Source organism: Ahaetulla prasina, chromosome 2 (genome assembly GCF_028640845.1).
Source record: "Ahaetulla prasina isolate Xishuangbanna chromosome 2, ASM2864084v1, whole genome shotgun sequence".
NCBI lineage: Eukaryota > Metazoa > Chordata > Lepidosauria > Squamata > Colubridae > Ahaetulla > Ahaetulla prasina.
Window position 1 is genome coordinate 68,351,466 of NC_080540.1, and position 19,300 is coordinate 68,370,765.

A 19,300-nucleotide genomic window follows, 5' to 3' on the forward strand; every position below is an offset into this window, starting at 1 on the left:
CAATTTCTATTCACTATTGTAAAGATAGGCCGATAAACGTGTTCCGTTGCATCCCATCAGAGAAGTCGGAAACAAAAAAACTAAGTTAGAAAATAGTCTCTAGAACAGGGGTCTCCAACCTTGGCAACTTTAAGTCTGGCAGACTTCAACTCCCAGAATTCCTTTGCCAGCTTTCTGGGAGTTGGAGACCACTGCTCTAGAAAAGGCATAAGTTCCGAAGAAAGGGAGAACAGTCCATGAACCTGACTGATATTTCCCCCCTCTACTTGTGCTTTGCTTCCATTTTGAAAGGTGCTTCTAAACAATTGCAGAATTTACTGTGAAAAGGAGGTTTGTTTTTGTTTTGTTTTTAATTTGAATTTATATCCCGCCCTTCTCCGAAGACTCAGGGCGGCTTACACTATGTTAAGCAATAGTCTTCATCCATTTGTATATTATATACAAAGTCAACTTTTTATTGCCCCCAACAATCCGGGTCCTCATTTTACCTACCTTATAAAGGATGGAAAGCTGAGTCAATCTTGGGCCTGGTGGGACTTGAACTTGCAGTAATTGCAAGCAGCTGTGTTAATAACAGACAGACTTAGTCTGCTGAGCCACCAGAGGCCCTTACAGCATTGTTACAGCAATTCTTTATTAACTGCTAAAAATGAATATTCCAGCCTTTCACATGCTGGATGGATCCAAAATGACATATCAAGATAACGAGCTTTTAACTAATTTTCTAAATAGTTCATTATGTTTTTCATTGTGATTTTAAAGTTAAAAGACATATACATAGTCTTCAACTTATGTCAATTGAGCCCAAAATTTCAATTGCAAGACAATTGAATTTTGCCCCATTTTACGACTTTTCTTGCCATAATTATAAAGTGAATGACTGCAGTTATAAAAAAAATCTGGCTTCCCCATTAACATTGCTCATCAGGTTGCAAAAGATGATCACATGAGCCCAGGCCACTGCAACTGTCATAAATGAGCTAGTTGCCAAGTCTGGATTTTGATCACATGACCATGGGGACATGCAATGATTGTATGAAAAATGGTCATAAGAGAGCTATGGTGGCTCAGTGGTAGAATGCAGTATTGCAGGCTAATTCTGCCAACTACCAAAGTTCGATTCGTACCAGCTCAACATTGACTCAGTTTTCCATCCTTCAGAGTTTGATAAAATGAGGACCCAGATTGTTGGGGGCAATATACTGACTCTGTAAACTGTTTAAGAGAGAGGTAAAAGCCCTGTGAAGCGGTATATAAGTCTAAGTGCTATTGCTATGTCATTGTTTTCAGTGCCATTGTAAACTTCAAATAGTCACTAAATGAAAAATTCTAAGTTGAGGACTACCTGTAATCATATTTTATGAAACAACAAGAGAGATCCTTCAAGTGACTGAAATCAATATATTAATAATTTGCATCAATATTTTCAAAACTGGAAATTTATTTTTCCCATGAATTTATGTGTATTTTTCCATTGACCACTTTTCTAACATTCCTGCCCACTGTACTTTTTAATTATGCATTTTTGCAAATACTTTTGTGGAATAAATTTTATCATCTGCACTCTGGTTCTCTCTCTAAAAATTAGAACAATGATCAGATTTTTAGTTTGGCTATTGAAGAATTTATTATTAAATGGTGAGAAAAAAATCACATTTGTTGATTGAACAGTGTGAAGATATAACTATTACACAAAGTATCACATTAAACTGAAAGACAGCTTTTTAGTCATTTAATCATAAAATTAATTTTAGTTCTTTGTGTTGTTCTGAATAATATATGGAAATCTCTTAATAAATATTGTTGAAATAGATTAACTCTTATTTAAAAGGGTGAATCACCAAACAATAGATAATTTAAAAATATGGCTTTATGTATCTCAAAATAAATAAATAAGATAAATAAAATAAAGTTTCAAAATATTGGAATAACAGAAGGAAGAACATTTATCTCATGCTAAACTTGTTAACCGAAAGCTGTAATAGAAAACCTCTCCCCTTCTGCATTTTTTCTGCTAAAAATTACTCTCCCAAATTGATTTCTTCTACAAGAAAAATTGAGCACACTGTATGTAACATGTTAAATACAACTGTCAGATACCTGGTTGTTCTCCCAGCTCATGGGTTATACCCTTTTGGTTTCAATTCTGTTTCCCGGTCAGTTATACTATTTATTTCCTTTATGCGTTTTTGGGTTTTTTTACAAAACTTTAAAGTGCCTACTAGAGTTGTGGAGTCAAGCAGTTAGAAACTATCTTGCATTCCTAAAAACCACAAACTTAGAATTCAATACATGATAACAGTCCAAAGCAGATCTACTTTACTATAAGCCTTACTTTTATTTATTTATTTATTTTTGAGGGCGGGGGGAAGCAAGATCACTCAGGCTGCTCCTTTGGTGTTTTTTTAATCTACTATTAGGAAATACAACACATTAAATAAAATACCACAAAACGAACCACTGAAAACATAAAACCAAACGGCGCCAGAAAGGCGTTGGCGTTAGTGCAAATGTAAATACAGAACATCACGATCCCCAGTTCCGGGAGGGAAGGGGAGTGAGAAAATGTAATAAAATACAAGATCAAACATTCAGAATGCTTCGAGACTGGCTGAACAGACGTTGGGGGCAATAGGCTGACACTGTAAACCGCTGAGAGAGGGCTGTAAAGTCTAAGTGTAAAGTCTAATACAAGTCTAAGTGCTATTGCTAATAAGCCAGAGACAGCTGTTCTACGACTCTTTAACAGCTAAAATGATATGGAGCCGAGAAGCCTCCAAAACAGGGGTCTCCAACCTTGACAACTTTAAGACTTGTGGACTTCAACTCCCAGAATTCCTCAGCCAGCAAGCTGGAATTCTGGGAGTAGAAGTCCACAAGTCTTAAAGTTGTCAAGGTTGGAGACCCCTGCTCCAAAAGGTTTTGCAGCAAAAGTCAAATTCAACCGCTGCAGGCCCAAAATCCAGGTTTCATTTCCACGCAAGCCTGAATCTTCGCCCTGGTTCCCTTCCCATCCGAACAGGTTCCGCCGCCCTTTCGTACATTGGCGCTGGACGTCCGAACTTCGCGCAGCTTCTTCCCGCCGCCACTTCACGTGCGGGCTGCCTTGGAACAGGCCCTTCGACATTGCGTCATTAACGTGCGCCGGTCGTTTCCTCGCCGTGGGTGCCAAGAGAAGGAGCTGCTTTTGCCGGAGACATGAGTGGGCTCGCTCTGCTTTTGCGAACGGCGCGAACGGCGCTCCCACCCGGGGCCAGGCTGTTTCGCACCGGCTGCTCTCGGCCCGCTTTTGTTAAGGAGCTTTTCCTGGGGAACTTCCACGAGGTGAGGCCGCCGAAAGCTCCGCGGTTTCCCTGGGCTGCGGGACCTTGGGATTTAAGGGAAGAGCCAGGTTTCCAACACCTCGGGAATCCATTGGCGAAGCAGGAACCTGCTTTTTAACTGCGGGTGATGGTTCTCAAGTTAGATGTCTATGGAGATTCTCCGTCATCCAGGTCATGGTTGTCCCAAAGGTGCTTTTTCAAGAGGCGACTGGACTTTCTGGTTTTTCTTTGAAGACATTCCGGTTCTCATCCAAAAGATGAAGGAGCTTCTTGGATGAGAAGAGAAACATCTTCAAAGAAAAATCAGAAAGTCCAATTGCCTCTTGAAAAACCCACCTTTGGGATTCTCAAATTAAAGTTGCGGGGGTGTGTGTGTAAATCTTTCCTTCTCTCTGGTGTTGCATCTCAAATTCAGATCTCAAAGTCTGTAATTTTAGACTGTAGCTATGTACAGGTAGTCCTTGATTTACAACAGTTCGGTTAGTGACCGTTTGAAGTTAACAGCACTGAAAAAAGTAAAAAGTAAGGGGCGTGCATAAGACCACAAGCGTGCCTACCATTCCTGTCCTATTGTTTCCTTTCGTTATATCCAATTAATATAGTTATGACATACTCATACTTATATATATGCTTATATAGTGTATAATTATTTCATGCTTATGCTTATATATACTGTATGACAAAATAAAAATTAAAAATAAAAACAGTAACTTATGACCATTTTTCACCCTTATGATGCATCCCCATGGTCACATGATTTACATTCAGATGCTTGACAGCTGTCTCACACTTGCGACGGTTGCAGTATCCTGGGGTCTGGTGATCAGTGTTTGCAACCGTCTGACAAAGAAATGAGGAAACCAGATTTACTTAACAGCCATGTTACTAATTTAACATAACGCAGTTATTTATTTAAGAAATGTGGCCAGAAAAGTTGCAAAATGGGGCAAAACTCACTTAACAAATTTCTCACTTAGCAACATAAATTTTGGGCTCAATTGTGGTCGTAAGTTAAGGACTACTTGTAGATGTTGGAATGGGTAGAAACTTGAAATGAATGAACTGAAGCTACATTTGGGAATCGAGGGATCCATGCATAGATGAGCCGCGGTGGTGCAGTGGTTAGAGTACAGTACTGCAGGCTACTTCTGATCTGCCAGCAGTCTGGTAGATCGAATCTCACCAGGCTCAAGGACTCAGCCTTCCATCCTTCCAAGGTCAGTAAAATGAGGACCCAGATTGTTGGGGGCAATATGCTGACTTTCTAAACCGCTTAGAGAGAGCTGTAAAAGCACTGTGAAGCGGTATATAAGTCAAGTGCTAAGTGTTAGTGCTATATAATTTCATGATTTTTTCATGATTTTGATTTTTACTAGAATCCACTCAGATGGCAGACCAGAAGGTGGTAATGTTCAGCTTTTCCAAGTCAATTTATTAACTGGTAATGGTTCAATAATAAATACAAATAAATAAATACTTAAATACAGATAATCTTTCTTTAACAATGGTAGTTGGGATTGGAATTTCCATTGCTGATACAGTCAATAAAGCATAATGTCAAGTGGCCACATCACTTAACAATGGTAATTATAACAGTTCCTTTTGTCATTATTAAATGAGGATAATGGTTTTTAAGCATGGATTTCCTCACAACTTCCTGCCAACTCCAACAAGTAAAGTCAATGAGGAACTGGCAGTAAGTTGCAACTCCCAGGTGACTCACAAGCAGGCCAGTGGACAAGTAAGTCCTAGTATGGGAAGGCTAAGACAGCAGCTAGGATAGGAATGGCTACTGTAGGATGCAGGAGGGCCTATAGGTGCCTGCTTTGGCACCTCATAAGCGGCATATGCTATGGAGTGCAGGTGGTGATGCTATAGGTGGATGCATCCTTGGCATCCCATACTATGCAGCCAGACTCCTCAGGAGAAAAAGCACTGGGAATACGAGCAACTGATTAGAACAACTTGCAACATTCCCTGCCGGCTTCATTGATTTATTTTGTGGAAAGCTGGCAAGAAAGATTGCAAATGGCGATTATGTGACTGCAGGGTTCTGTAACCATCACAAGAAGAAGCAGGTTGCCAAGTTTCTGAATTGCTATCATGTAACTGCTGAAGTTCTTGGACATCCAGAACTCTGAGGTGACTGGTCGTAAGTACCAGTCATTCAGTGCCTTTGTAACTTTGAGTGGTCACTGAACAAGTAGTAGTTCACTGAGAACCTGTAAATATATTGAAATGAATGAACAAATAAACTTAAGGCAAAGATTCACTGCAACATTATGCAATAAAAATGCATAATGAAGATTTCTGTAGAAATGTCATTTCTGTAAAAATGTTTAAGGCCCAACTGAGTCAGGAGAGAATTGAAAAACCAACATTCCAACATTCTTTAACATTCAGCAGCCAATCCCCAGGAATATATTCTACCTGATGGAGAAGAACATTTCAATTTGTATTATTGTACTACCCAAATAAAAGGATACTAAGGATCCCTATATTTACTTCTGTTTTTAGGGTGTAAGCTGCCCAGAGTTGGGTGGCATATAAATATAATAAATCATAAATAAATATAAATTTAATAAATATACAGTAATATGGTTTAGAAAAAAATTTACAATGGTAAGAACTTTGGAATAGAGAATTGGAGTAGCCCATATTACACAATTGGTTGCTTTCAATTTTAAGGAATGTTAGTTGCTTTATACCAGGGGTGTCAAACTCGCAGCCCATGGGCCGGATGTATCACGTACTGGCTCCGCCTCTGCATGGTTTAGCAAAGTGGGGAAAAGTCCAGATATGTTATGTGACACCGCCATGACGACATGAGTTTGACACCCCTGCTTTATACTATTTAAAAACTTGGTTAGTCCACCAAAAGGGGAAAAAATGGAGGGGAATTTATTGTACCGTTTCAATGAATGTTTAAAAATTGTAATTGTCCTACTTGCTATGCATGAGATGAATAAATCTGAAGGAATCCTAATGTACAGGTTAACTTTCTTATGATGGGGTTTTGGTGCTCCCTGAGCTTGATTGTTTTCTTGCAGACATTTATTTTATTACCCAAACTAGGTAACATCATCAGCACTAGTAGGGAGTGGGGTTTGTTCTCAGACTAAAACTAAACTTCTAGTCTAGTGGTTTGCGCTGTCAGTGTTGGTGGGTGTCTTAGAGGTTCTTTGGCTGGGCTGTTTATTGTTTGGGAGTTCCTTGATTGAGGTATTATTTACTTGATTGTTGGTGTGATGTTAATCATGAATCTATGCTCATCTAGGTGCTGATTACTGGTGGAGAGGTGTTTGGGGTCTTTTTGTTCCCTTTTTAGCTTGCCGATTGTCTCTTCTGCATAGTATATAGTTGTTTATGTCTATGTGTCTATTGATGGTTAATTTGTCAGAGTGCTAGGCTTCTAAAAATTCCCTAGCAGTTTTGGACTTGGCTTAGTCTAGGATGGTCAGAGTTTCCCAATTAAAACTATGGTTAAGTCAGTTCATATGTACCGTAGTTAAATTCAAACGTTTTCATTGTGACTTCTGACTGCTAGTTGGTATTCATGGATGCATTCTGCCAGTTTTCTGCTTGTTTGTTCTGTGTAGTGGCTGTTGCAGTCATTATACTATATGTGTAAATGACTCCTGTTTTTCCTTCTGGGGCTGCTGGGTCTTTTAGTTCACTTGGGACGTTTTGAAGGGCTTTAGTTGGCTTTTAATTTTGTAGGCGGCTACAAATATTATCCTTTGTTGGTAATTTTCTTATGAGTTAGATATTACTACTATAGAGAACTGGATTCCTGGAGGGAAATTAAGGGTCAATATATTACTGTATTATCGAACTATTTTCTAAAAATTGGTGCTCTCAATTTTTGAAGGATTTTAGCTATATGGTTTTTGAATTGTTATAAAAAAAGGTAATTACATATTTCTGGAAGGATATTTCTATACCAAAATCTAAACATTGGCTTTGTGAACTTGGTAAACTCTAAGCATATTTTCTTGCAATGGTACAAAATGTTTGCCATTGTTTCCTTCAATTTTTTTGTCTTCCCAACATACTACGGTATTCAATCCTGGTATTCCCCTGTAATCTTCCATTCAGATACTGAGCAAGGCTGACTCTGCTTAATTTTTGAGCCCAGACAAAATCGAGGCAAAGATCTACAAAGTACTTTTAAATATTGCTCAGTCTTTCTGTTTAATATCACATTAGTAAGGAAGGGGTGGCCAGCTTGGTCTAAGCAATTATGTAGCTTTTCAAAAAGATTTTAGAAACACCAATAAGAATCATCGCTGTATTCAGATCTTAGTAGTTATAACTGAGGAATATACCATCTGAAGCAAACGCCTCTGTGGCTCAGACTGGTAAGACAGTCTGTTATTAACAGCAGCTGCCTGCAATTACTGTAGGTTCAATTCCCACCAGGCCCAAGGTTGACTCAGCCTTCCATCCTTTATAAGGTAGATAAAATGAGGACCCAGATTGTTGGGGGCAATAAGTTGACTTTGTATATAATATACAAATGGATGAAGACTATTGCTTGACACAGTGTAAGCCGCCCTGAGTCTTCGGAGAAGGGCGGGATATAAATGCAAATTTAAAAAAAAGAATAGATCAGTTCTGTTCATTCTTGCTTGTGGCTTTCAAGGTTTGTTTCAATAAGGCTTTTGTCCTAGATTTGGCACTAAAACAATCTTGGTCACTCTATTGGATGACCTTCACTGGGAAAAGAACATTAGATATATACATTTGTTAATTCTTTAGAAACTTTCAGAAACTTTTCATACTAACAGTAGTATCATTGTGCGGGGAATTGAGTTCTGTGTGGGTGCTCTCGACTTTCCATGGTTTTAGCATGTTATGCCATCTCCAGAAATCGGTGTTGGTTGTGGGGAATGGGGCAGGCAATTAAACTCCATAGCATATATATATATATATATATATATATATATATATATATATATATATATATATATATATATATATATATATATATATATATATATATATATATATATATATATATATATATTAAATTTGCATTTATATCCGCCTTTCTCCGAAGACTCAGGGCGGCTTACACTATGTTAAGCAATAGTCTTCATTCATTTGTATATTATATATATATATATATATATATATATATATATATATATATATATATATATATATATATATATATATATTATATATTTATATATTTATATATTTATATATTTATTCTATTCTGTATGGATGGTTTATGGATGGTTTATTCAGTCTCTCCGAATAGAATAGAATAGAATAGAATAGAATAGAATAGAATAGAATAGAATAGAATAGAATAGAATAGAATAGAATAGAATAGAATAGAATAGAATAGAATAGAATAGAATAGAATAGAATTTTATTGGCCAAGTGTGATTGGACACACAAGGAATTTGTTTTGGTGCCTACGCTCTCAGTGTAAATAAAAGAAAAGGAAAAAAAATAACTTCATCAAAGGTACAACATTTACAACACAATTGATGGTCAGTATATCAATATAAATCATAAGGATTGCCAGCAACAAAGTTACAGTCATACAGTCATAAGTGGAAAGAGATTGGTGATGGGAACGATGAGAAGATTAATAGTAGTGCAGATTCAGTAAATAGTTTGACAGTGTTGATGGAATTATTTGTTTAGCAGAATGATGGCCTTCGGGAAAAAACTGTTCTTGTAGAATAGAATAGAATAGAATAGAATAGATTCAGTAAATAGTTTGACAGTGTTGATGGAATTATTTGTTTAGCAGAGTGATGGCCTTCGGGAAAAAACTGTTCTTGTATCTAGTTGTTCTGTTGTGCAGTGCTCCTATAGCGTCGTTTTGAGGGTAGGAGTTGAATATAATATTTAATATATATATTTTAATATAATATTTAATATATATATTAAATTTGCATTTATATCCCGCCTTTCTCCGAAGACTCAGGGCGGCTTACACTATGTTAAGCAATAGTCTTCATTCATTTGTATATTATATACAAAGTCAACTTTTATTGTCCCCAACAATCTGGGTCCTCATTTTACCTACCTTATAAAGGATGGAAGGCTGAGTCAACCTTGGGCCTGGTGGGACTTGAACTTGCAGTAATTGCAAGCAGCTGTGTTAATAACAGACAGACTTAGTCTGCTGAGCCACCAGAGGCCCCTTCCCGTGCCTGACTATTTCCTGAGCGGCTACAATCCCATATTATGAGATTGTCTTATCATCCAAATTATTCATCAACTACATAGGCTAGTTTTGTAGCCGCTCAGGAAATAGTCAGGCATGGGAAGGGTTTTGTGGCTCCCGGTGTTTTCTTTTCTGTGGGAAATGGATCCAAATGGCTCTTTGAGTGTTTAAGGTTGCCGACCATGAGTGTTTAAGGTTGCCGACCACTGCTCTATCCAAAGATAGGCCAGGATGTGGATTGGTAGACTGCAGCACTCCTGGGAGCTTTAATCCACATCCTTCCTCTCCCATCAAACTATCAAGTGGGCTATTTGGAAATTGAGGTTTTTCAGTATTACAGAAGGCTGGCGGACTGGCAGATTGTTTATGTCAATGAGGAGAGTAATAGACCAGAAATAGTTCAGAAATAGACCATGTGAGGAGTTACCAGAATAGAGCACCTCTGCACCAACAACCTGTCACTTGACCAGTTTGAAAGCATCCATCTCAGGCACCCATTTACACAAGTCCAGCCATTCACATTTGAATAGAATAGAATAGAATAGAATAGAATAGAATAGAATAGAATAGAATAGAATAGAATAGAATTTATTGGCCAAGTGTGATTGGACACACAAGGAATTTGTTTTGGTGCATATGCTCTCAGTGTACATAAAAGAAAAAGAAAAAAAAATACCTTCATCAAGGTACAACATTTACAACACAAATGATGGTCACAGGGTACAATTTAACCCTTAATGATAGCAACAAAAAGTTACAGTCATGCAGTCATAAGTGGAAAGAGATTGGTGATGGAAACGATGAGAAGATCAATAGTAGTGTAGATTTAGTAAATAGTTTGACAGTGTTGAGGGAATTATTTGTTTAGCAGAGTGATGCCTTCGGGAAAAAACTGTTCTTGTAGAATAGAATAGAATAGAATTTTTTATTGGCCAAGTGTGATTGGACACACAAGGAATTTGTCTTGGTGCATATGCTCTCAGTGTACATAAAAAAAAAAAGATACGTTCATCAGGGTACAACATTTACAACACAATTGATGGTCAATATATCAATATAAATCATAAGGATTGCCAGCAACAAGTTATAGTCATACAGTCATAAATGGAAAGAGATTGGTGATGGGAACTATGAGAAGATTAATAGTAGTGCAGATTCAGTAAATAGTTTGACAGTGTTGATGGAATTATTTGTTTAGCAGAGTGATGGCCTTCGGGAAAAAACTGTTCTTGTGTCTAGTTGTTCTGGTGTGCAGTGCTCTATAGTGTCGTTTTGAGGGTAGGAGTTGAAAGAGTTTATGTCCAGGATGTGAGGGATCTGTAAATATTTTCACAGCCTTCTTTTTGACTCGTGCAGTATACAGGTCCTCAATGGGAGGCAGATTGGTAGCAATTGTTTTTTCTGCAGTTCTAATTATCCTCTGAAGTCTGTGTCTTTCTTGTTGGGTTGCAGAACCAAACCAGACAGTTACAGAGGTGCAAATTGCCCAAGCCTTCTCCAACAATTGGTTTTCTGCACAAAAGCTGGCACAAAAGAAGGTATTTCACAGCCAACCTCTCCTCACCATGCCCACACAGGCAGACTTCTGCTTCATTGCTGTGCCAGAGGAGGGGTTCAGAGTACAGTAAACATTACTTTAAGCTGATATACTTTGAATCAGACCCCACATGGGGCCAAAGAAGCTTAGGAGCTACCGTGAGGAACATGCCAAAGAATGCCGTGCCATCAGCTGACTTGCAGGAAACTGAACTCAAGCACTTAAATGGTCCTGCCCATTTCTTTGAACACCATAAACAACTTTTTTTTTTTTTTTTTACAAAACAAATCTTGAAAATCTGTCATTTCAGAAGGAAGTTTTTCCTTATCCGGAAATTAGTAATGAAGAATTGCAAGAAATCAATGACTTCGTAGCACCAGTGGAAAAATTCTTCCAGGAAGAAGGTATACTTTTACCCTCCTTAAAAATCTTTTTCTGAAAGGCTTTTCACCATGCCAAATATAAAAATAAAATATAATGCTAACAAGGAAATGTCCAAGGTTGCTTATCTGTATTTTTTAGCAAAAAGTGAAAAATAGCAAGAATCATACTAAGGAGTTTGTTAATGCTATGCTGGAACCTGCATTTGTAATTTTTCAAAAAAAATATCATTTTTTTCCTCCTTTATTCTCTGAGTGTTTGAAAAATTATTTCAAACTGATGGCATTTTGGGACATATTTTTTTTTTAATTTTTGAGGTTTATTTCTACCAAAGAGAAAAGTTCCTTCAGATTCTCCTAAATTTAGCTGAAATATGGAAACCAGAATGGTTGTGAACAGCTGGAGAAATAATGCTAAACCAAAAGAAAGGATATTCACATAAATCACGGGTGGGCAATTAATTTTCCCAAAGAGCCATATAAGAAACTGAGACTATTGTGAAGGGTTGAACTAATAAGCTGAGCTTAATTCTGCTCAATGTTAATGTTATTTATAAAAAGTAGCAAATTATATGGCCTTGATTAGCTGCTACTGATAAGAATACATGTTACATCTTATTTACATTTGATTTCTAATTTCTAATTGACCTCATGTGATCCAGAAAGAAAGAACCAAAGGGGGCCGTAAAATGAGTATGTCTGTCATAAATCCTTTGCTAACTTCATAACTAAGTTTAAGTCACTAAACTAGAATGAACAAGCTTGCTTCGGTTGTGATTGTTTGCTAAAATATCTTAACTGTTCAGTTATCTAATTATCAATCAGTTGCTATGGTTTTCTCATGTTCATTAGTGGATTCTAAGAAAATTGATCAAGATGCTAAAATTCCACAAGAAACTCTTAATGGGCTGAAAAATCTGGGCCTTTTTGGAATGCAGATACCAGAGGAATATGGTGAGTGGGGGGAAAAATTCTCTTGTGGAGCAAGAAAAACTTTGATCATTTACACATTTACTTACACATATTTACATATTTTTTATTTTATTTTGGTTTAGTTTCCTCCTGTATGGATTTTTAATTATTTACCTCCAAGACTTGGAAACTCTTGTAGAAATTCTTGTGGACATTGTTTCCTTGTAGATTTAAAATTTCGGTCTGTGTATTTTGGGGCTAGTAAAGCTGAAATTTTCACTTAGAGTTGTTATTATTACTAGTAGCATTGTTAAAAGAACATGATTCTTTCAGGAAACCGCTTAATACACTTTTACATAAATTAGCACATACAATCATAAGATGTTCCACATCTTTTTGTCTCTTTCCTAGACACTTAGACTTACAAACCATTGATGGATACAGTAGTCCTATTTCATAGCTGGTAATGAAAGCACGATTATAGAATAAGGCTTTGGAGTCTTCATGACAGGTGTATGAAAAATAAAACCCTATGTAGAGTTGTTTTATATTGGCGAAACAAAATGAAAACAGGTTTAAAATAATATTTTATGGAAAATAAGCAGTAGTGGGATTCAACCAGTTCGGGCTAGTTTGGGCAAACTGGTAATTAAATTGCTGGCAGACACTTTTAAAAAGTATTGCAGTATACACTCATGGATTAGCCCATCTGGAGATAAACCAAGCACAATTGTGGGTGTATATGTGGTGAGGAAGGATTGGAACTAAAATGTTTGCTTATTCACAAGTATATATGATATACATTTTTTCTGTCAATCTCAGGAGAAGATTTACAGTTTTAAAGAGCTGCCAACAGGTGCAGAGACCACGGCTGGACCTGCAACTGAAATACTGTATAGATCAGGGATCTCCAACCTTGGCAATTTTAAGCCTGGAGGACTTCAACTCCCAGAATGCTTTGCTGGCTGGGGGATTCTGGGAGTTGAAGTCCTCCAGGCTTAAAGTTGCCAAGGTTGGAGACCCCTGGGATAGATGTTTCAATCCCAAACAGGGTCAATGATTTTTTTCTTTACTTTTATAAACACAGTGTTTTCTAAGAAAAAAGATCTCAATTGATTTAAAAGATTTTAAAAAATCACAAAGCAAATTTATTTAATTTTTGTGTTGTGGACAAATTTCTTTTGTTTGACCACATCTTTTTCAGGTGGCCTTGGTCTTTCAAATACAATGTATGCCCGTCTAGGAGAAATAACTTCTCAGGATGGAGCCATTGCCGTAACTTTGGCAGCTCATCAGGCTATAGGGCTAAAGGTAATTTTTCCTTTATTAATGTATTAATTTGTGTTTATCTAATGTCGTAAGAGTCAATGTATCAAATCTGGAGAAGATAAAAAATAATATACATATATGTAAACATTACATTACATACACTACACACACACTAACCCTAACACACACACACCGTATTTTTTGGGGTGTAAGACACTCTGGAGTGTAAGATGCACATTAGTTTTTGGGGAGGAAAACAAACAAAAAAATTCTGCCTCTGCCTACCAGCATCCATCGGTATTCATCTGGCTAGCATCCTTGCAGCAAGCAGCAAACAGCCTGGTCAGCTTCAGCATGTTATCGCAGCCTGATTCAGCATGAGCAGCTGGTTGGCTGATTGGATTGGCCTCTCAGAATACCGCCAATCAGCTGTTCCAGGCTGCAGGGATTGCCACAGCCCATTGCTGCCTCCGCGTGTCACATTTTCGCCTCTGCAAGTTCCATTTTAGACCCATTCCAGGCTGCCAGATCACCACAACACATCGGCACTCATCACTGCTTCCGCGCATCACGTTTTCAGCCTCCACATGTCGCACTTTCAGCCGGTTCCAGGCAGCGGGGATTGAATATATTATATATTATATATTATTATTCTGCATCCATCATACATACACACACACACACACACACACACACACACACACAAACACATATCGGACATTGGCAATCATGTTGGTGATCCGTACATAATATATATATACTTCATTCTTAGAAACATTGAGAATAATTTATGTAAATAAATATTAGGACAAAACAAGAGCAGCATGGACATAATTCAAAAGTTAAAATACATTTAACTTTTGAGAAGTTTTAAAATTTAGTATCTGTTAATTCTTACAGTTTTCTGGGGAGTTTATGTTAGCTCTTCATGCAGTTGCTTTCATTACCTGACTAAACGGTCATCATGTCAATGCCCCTTTCATTTCATAATTTCTGGAAACAGGTGTTGTGCTAGTTTAAGAAAACTAGCAATGCATGAAGCTATGACACTTGAAATATCACTTCCTGGCATGACAGGGCCCTCGGGAATAATTTGTTCCTATGATCTCAATACCTATAATTCAGAAATGCTTCCCTGTTTGACTGGTTGGTTTATTTGTTTGCTGTTGGCAGGGGCTGCTGATTGCAGGCACTGAGGAACAGAAGAAAAAGTATCTACCTAAACTGGCTTCTGGAGAGCACATTGCAGCATTTTGCCTCACAGAACCAGGAAGGTAGCATTTTTGTAATAAACTCATTAAAAGACTAAATTTATCTACACGAGATTGATCCCTGGTGAGAAAGATTTCTAATCAAGAATTGGCTGTGGCAGCCCACTTCTTCCGGTGCAGCGCCATAGGAGGCCAAGTGACACACCAGTGCTGTGCCAGTGCTGCAAGAAAAAGTGGGCTGCTGTCATGAGGCAAGGCAGTTATTGGGATGTGGATGGCCTGGCTGCGCCTCTGGCCTTCTGCTCTGACCACACCAGTGCCGGAAGCAGTGGGCCAGCAGCCATGTGGACTCCTGGTTAACATGGCTGCTGCTGCTGCTGCTGCTGTGAAGCAGTTGTTGGGGTGTGGAGTCACGGGGGGCCTGAGGCAAGCTGGTGTGTGCGTTGGGCAGCTCCCGCCCCCACCTTGCTGCAGTGGCACTAAAAAAAATAAGACAACACCCCAAAATAAGCCCTAGTGCTTATTTTGGTGCCTAAAAGAAAATAAGACCAGGTCTTATTTTCGGGAAACACAGTAAGTCACTTTTTGCAACACCCTTGTAACCTTAAACAATCACTAAATGAACTGTTGTAAGTGGAGGACTACCTGTAATTCGTGCTGTGTTTTTAATCTGTTCTTTGAATCTGAATGAACCATGTCTGCATATATAATTACCGTATATACTCGAGTATAAGCCGAGTTTTTCAGCATGTTTTTTGTGCTGAAAAACGTCCCCTCGGCTTATACTCGAGTATATACGGCTTATACTCGAGTTTTTTTTTTTCTTCTTTTTTTCACATTATACCGGATGGTGCAAACTTGGCGGGCTTTTGCATTAGCGCGGGGAAGCCCTGCCGGTGCAGTGAGAGGGCGGGGCGGGGGAGCCGCCAGCCTCCTCGGCTGAGGGAGGGAGGCTTTCCCTGACCGGTAGCTGCCTCATTTCCCTCCCTCGGCTTATACTCGAGTCCCCAGTTTACCCCAGTTTTTTAGGGTAAAATTGGGGACCTCGGCTTATACTCGGATCGGCTTATATTCGAGTATATACGGTACATTTTTCTTACTGGAATTGCTCCAATATGACACACATTTGAGAGAAGCCAGGGGGCATGCACGCAATTATTGTGCCTTTAAATGGGAAGGCTGACTTATACTTAGTTTGAAAGGGTAAAAAAGACTAGACAGGTTCGGGAAGCAGGCTCTGCTGGAATCATGAGGGTGAGGCAGAACGGAAGCTCCTTGCTTGTTGAATGATAAAAGCAAGAGGCTGAAAGGGAAACAGGAGAAATGTTGCCGCCCTGCTTCTACTCAAGGGGAGCTAATGGTCTCTTCACCATGTCAGTTTCTCCAAAACTAGCTAATAGATGATCCGGAGTGTTTGTAAGCTGCCTTTTTTTTGCAAATGGCCAGGACAGTCACAAAGGCATATTACAAGCCCAAATTACAAGCCCTCATTCAGAGCAAGGCAGAGTGAGTTTGCAATGAATGCAGGGCATCCTGTCCCATTCTGAGAAACCCCCTCAGGTGGGTTATGAAGTCCTGACACAAATTCCAGGGAGCAAAGCTGGCTAGTTTTCCTCTGTGGGTGGAAACTTCAGACAAGATGGAGAAGCTGTTGCCACTTACGCTGCGTGAGAGTATCTGACGGTGACCATCTTTCTGTACAGATTTTTTTGCCTATCTGTCTATTGGATGTACACTGCTTTAAGCAGACATTAGGTTCACATCTGTTGTTACTCAAAGGAGCAATTTAAGAACCATTTTAAGGAATTACTTTAAATGCTTGGAAGCATAATAATATCTAGGCTTTTCAGATTTAGATTTCTCTGAGGTGGGGGGAAGAGGATTTTCAGTTCACTAGCTCAATTCAGCTACCAAATCCCATTTTCCTTATTTACCTGTATTTCAGTGGAAGTGATGCCGCATCCATTCAGACCAGAGCCACTTTGAGTAAAGATGGAAAGCATTACCTATTAAATGGTTCAAAGGTACAGAACAGGCTACTTTGTCAATGTCAATTTAACCAATGTGATTTACGTTCCTAAAGAGAAAGGTCGCTGGATGAGATCAGCCTTTTTTACAAAGAGTGAGCTGCACAAACACTAAAATAACCTAGTAAGAAAGCAAGTGTATCCAAAGGTGCTTTTCTTTTGTGTGAACTTTCTAGCCATTTACTGTTTAAAAAGGATTCATTTCCCAGTGTTGAATCCAGTTTGTCAGATCTGTATTCACCCTTAGGTGATTATTTCAGGTGATTATTGCTATGGATGAATACTAAAGATTCAACGTCTGCCTAGCAGTTCATACATATTTAGGGTAGTAATTTTCATATTTCTTCTGAGTGGAACATAAAATATATATATTTTTTTTTTCAATTGCAGATATGGATATCCAATGGTGGTATTGCAGATATCTTTACTGTGTTTGCAAAAACTGAGGTTGTTGATGAAGATGGTGAATTCAAAGACAAAATTACTGCTTTTATTGTAGAAAGAGCTTTTGGTGGAATCACTAATGGAAAAGCAGAGGATAAACTGGGGATACGTGGATCTAATAGTAAGAATTATATTCACACTGTAGAATTTACAAGTGCAAATTGTTTACTAAATCTTAAAAGCAATTCCAGTGTTTTTGTCAACAACTTTTTCTAAAATGCCTGGGACAGATTTTTTTTAATTGGCAAAAAAGTATTTGTATGCATATATTTTCTGAAAAATTTTAGTTGTGTGAATGCATTCACCATTTTTTACTTCATAACTGCATTTAGAATAGTTTATGATTTTACAAGTAAAACCCCACTGCCATTTTCCTCTTCTGTAAGCTGTGTCCTTCATTAAATGAAGTTAGTGGTAGATTGTGGATGCCACATTTATTTTTTATTTCCTTTTGTGATCTTTGACCTGCTGAAAATAACATTGTATCAGAAACTCAATGTAATTTACGATTTGTGCAATTATGCCTACTATTGAGAATAAGCATATGATAGGAGATAGACTTTTTTGTACCATTCATTTCACACAATTAATGTTTAGGACAACTAATTTCATTCCAGCTCTTAGCACACTTTATATTGGTTTATTATTGTATAAGAATATCAAGCAGGGCTCATCTTTTTTCATAGCATCTATGTTAATTGATATGTAATGTAATCCAAAATATTACATTCTAGTTCTTTAAATAACACATTTTGATAAAGGAATTAGTCCTGAACACAGGATACAGCATCTGGAGTCATAGAATTGCACGCACACCTCTTCTCATTATCTCAATCTTTTTATATCTGGTATTCACCTCACTGAGAACCCACATCTGATTATAATTTTCAAATATAACACATAGTCCTGCTGGCAACAGCCACAGGCTATGTCTAAATTGGGGAATGGGAAGAGCTGGAAATTAGAATAGTGAGCTCCATAATTAATCTTGGGCCTCACTCCCAGTCTTGAAATCTTCTTCAAGTCTTTTGATTAAATTGTGGGTGTTTATATGTTCAAGGATATTCCAAAACGCTGAATACTTTTTAATCTTGCAGCTTGTGAAGTTCACTTTGAAAATACAAAAATTCCTATAGAGAATGTTATCGGAGAAGTTGGAGGAGGGTTTAAGGTAAGATGTAGAGATAATGCTGTACATTTCATTGTGACATTAGAGAATGAATTTCATAAGATAGCATGATCAACTGTCCAAAATTCCAGCTAAATGAATAACACTAACTCTTGGTTTTGAATAAAAGGGAACTATGAGAGAAAAACTATATGCATTTTCCTTTCCTATCTGTATTTCAGGTTGCAATGAATATTCTCAACAGTGGAAGATTTAGCATGGGCAGTGCTTCTGCTGGAATGCTTAAGAAACTGATTGGTAAGGTTAGGCTTCGGAATTGCCAAGTTCTTGTGTTAGGACCTTTTGTGCAAAGGTTACTATCATATTCTTATAAATATTAGTTTGAGTTATTAATCTCTTTGACATAGTATTTTCTTTAGGAATTACATGCTGATCTTTATTTTGAGCTCAGTTGAGATTTTTATTCATCAGTGCAGCAAGTTACAGTGTTGAGAAAGGTGTTAGCTAGAGAGAAAGTTTGTGATACCTTTGTAGGCTAGATAAACCCTGGGGTGTTGAGCTGATATTCTAAGGGCGTTGTGGTTTGGAGACACTGTCTAAAATTTCCCAGAATGTCCTGATTACATGCTGTTTGTATGTATAATTTTTAATGAAAATCACGAAGTTTGGTGGAGGAAACAAGTTTGTGTTGTGCAATAGTGATTCATATGGGGACTTGGAACAACTACCTGCTTTTTATTCAATATTCTGGAACTTATTTGCCTAAGATGATTAGACAGGGTTTTTTTGTTGCAGAGCACACATTATATTACAAATTATATGTGTCCTGGGCTCACAAAGAGTGTTCTTTGTTTGTTTACTTCATACAACTGTTT

General features: G+C 37.8%; 1 protein-coding gene across 1 annotated transcript in view; it reads left to right on the forward strand.

Moving 5' to 3' along the window:
* The first annotated feature begins 3,138 nt into the window (after nt 1-3,138).
* Nucleotides 3,139-19,300, forward strand: part of ACAD9 (acyl-CoA dehydrogenase family member 9) — a 33,930-nt gene continuing 17,768 nt past the window's right edge. The window contains exons 1-9 of the mRNA XM_058170025.1: nt 3,139-3,324; nt 11,364-11,457; nt 12,286-12,387; nt 13,550-13,656; nt 14,788-14,888; nt 16,771-16,849; nt 17,243-17,417; nt 18,394-18,467; nt 18,647-18,722. Coding sequence (XP_058026008.1) covers nt 3,199-3,324; nt 11,364-11,457; nt 12,286-12,387; nt 13,550-13,656; nt 14,788-14,888; nt 16,771-16,849; nt 17,243-17,417; nt 18,394-18,467; nt 18,647-18,722 — 934 coding nt within the window. The 5' untranslated portion in view covers nt 3,139-3,198. The remainder of the gene's footprint in view (nt 3,325-11,363; nt 11,458-12,285; nt 12,388-13,549; nt 13,657-14,787; nt 14,889-16,770; nt 16,850-17,242; nt 17,418-18,393; nt 18,468-18,646; nt 18,723-19,300) is intronic.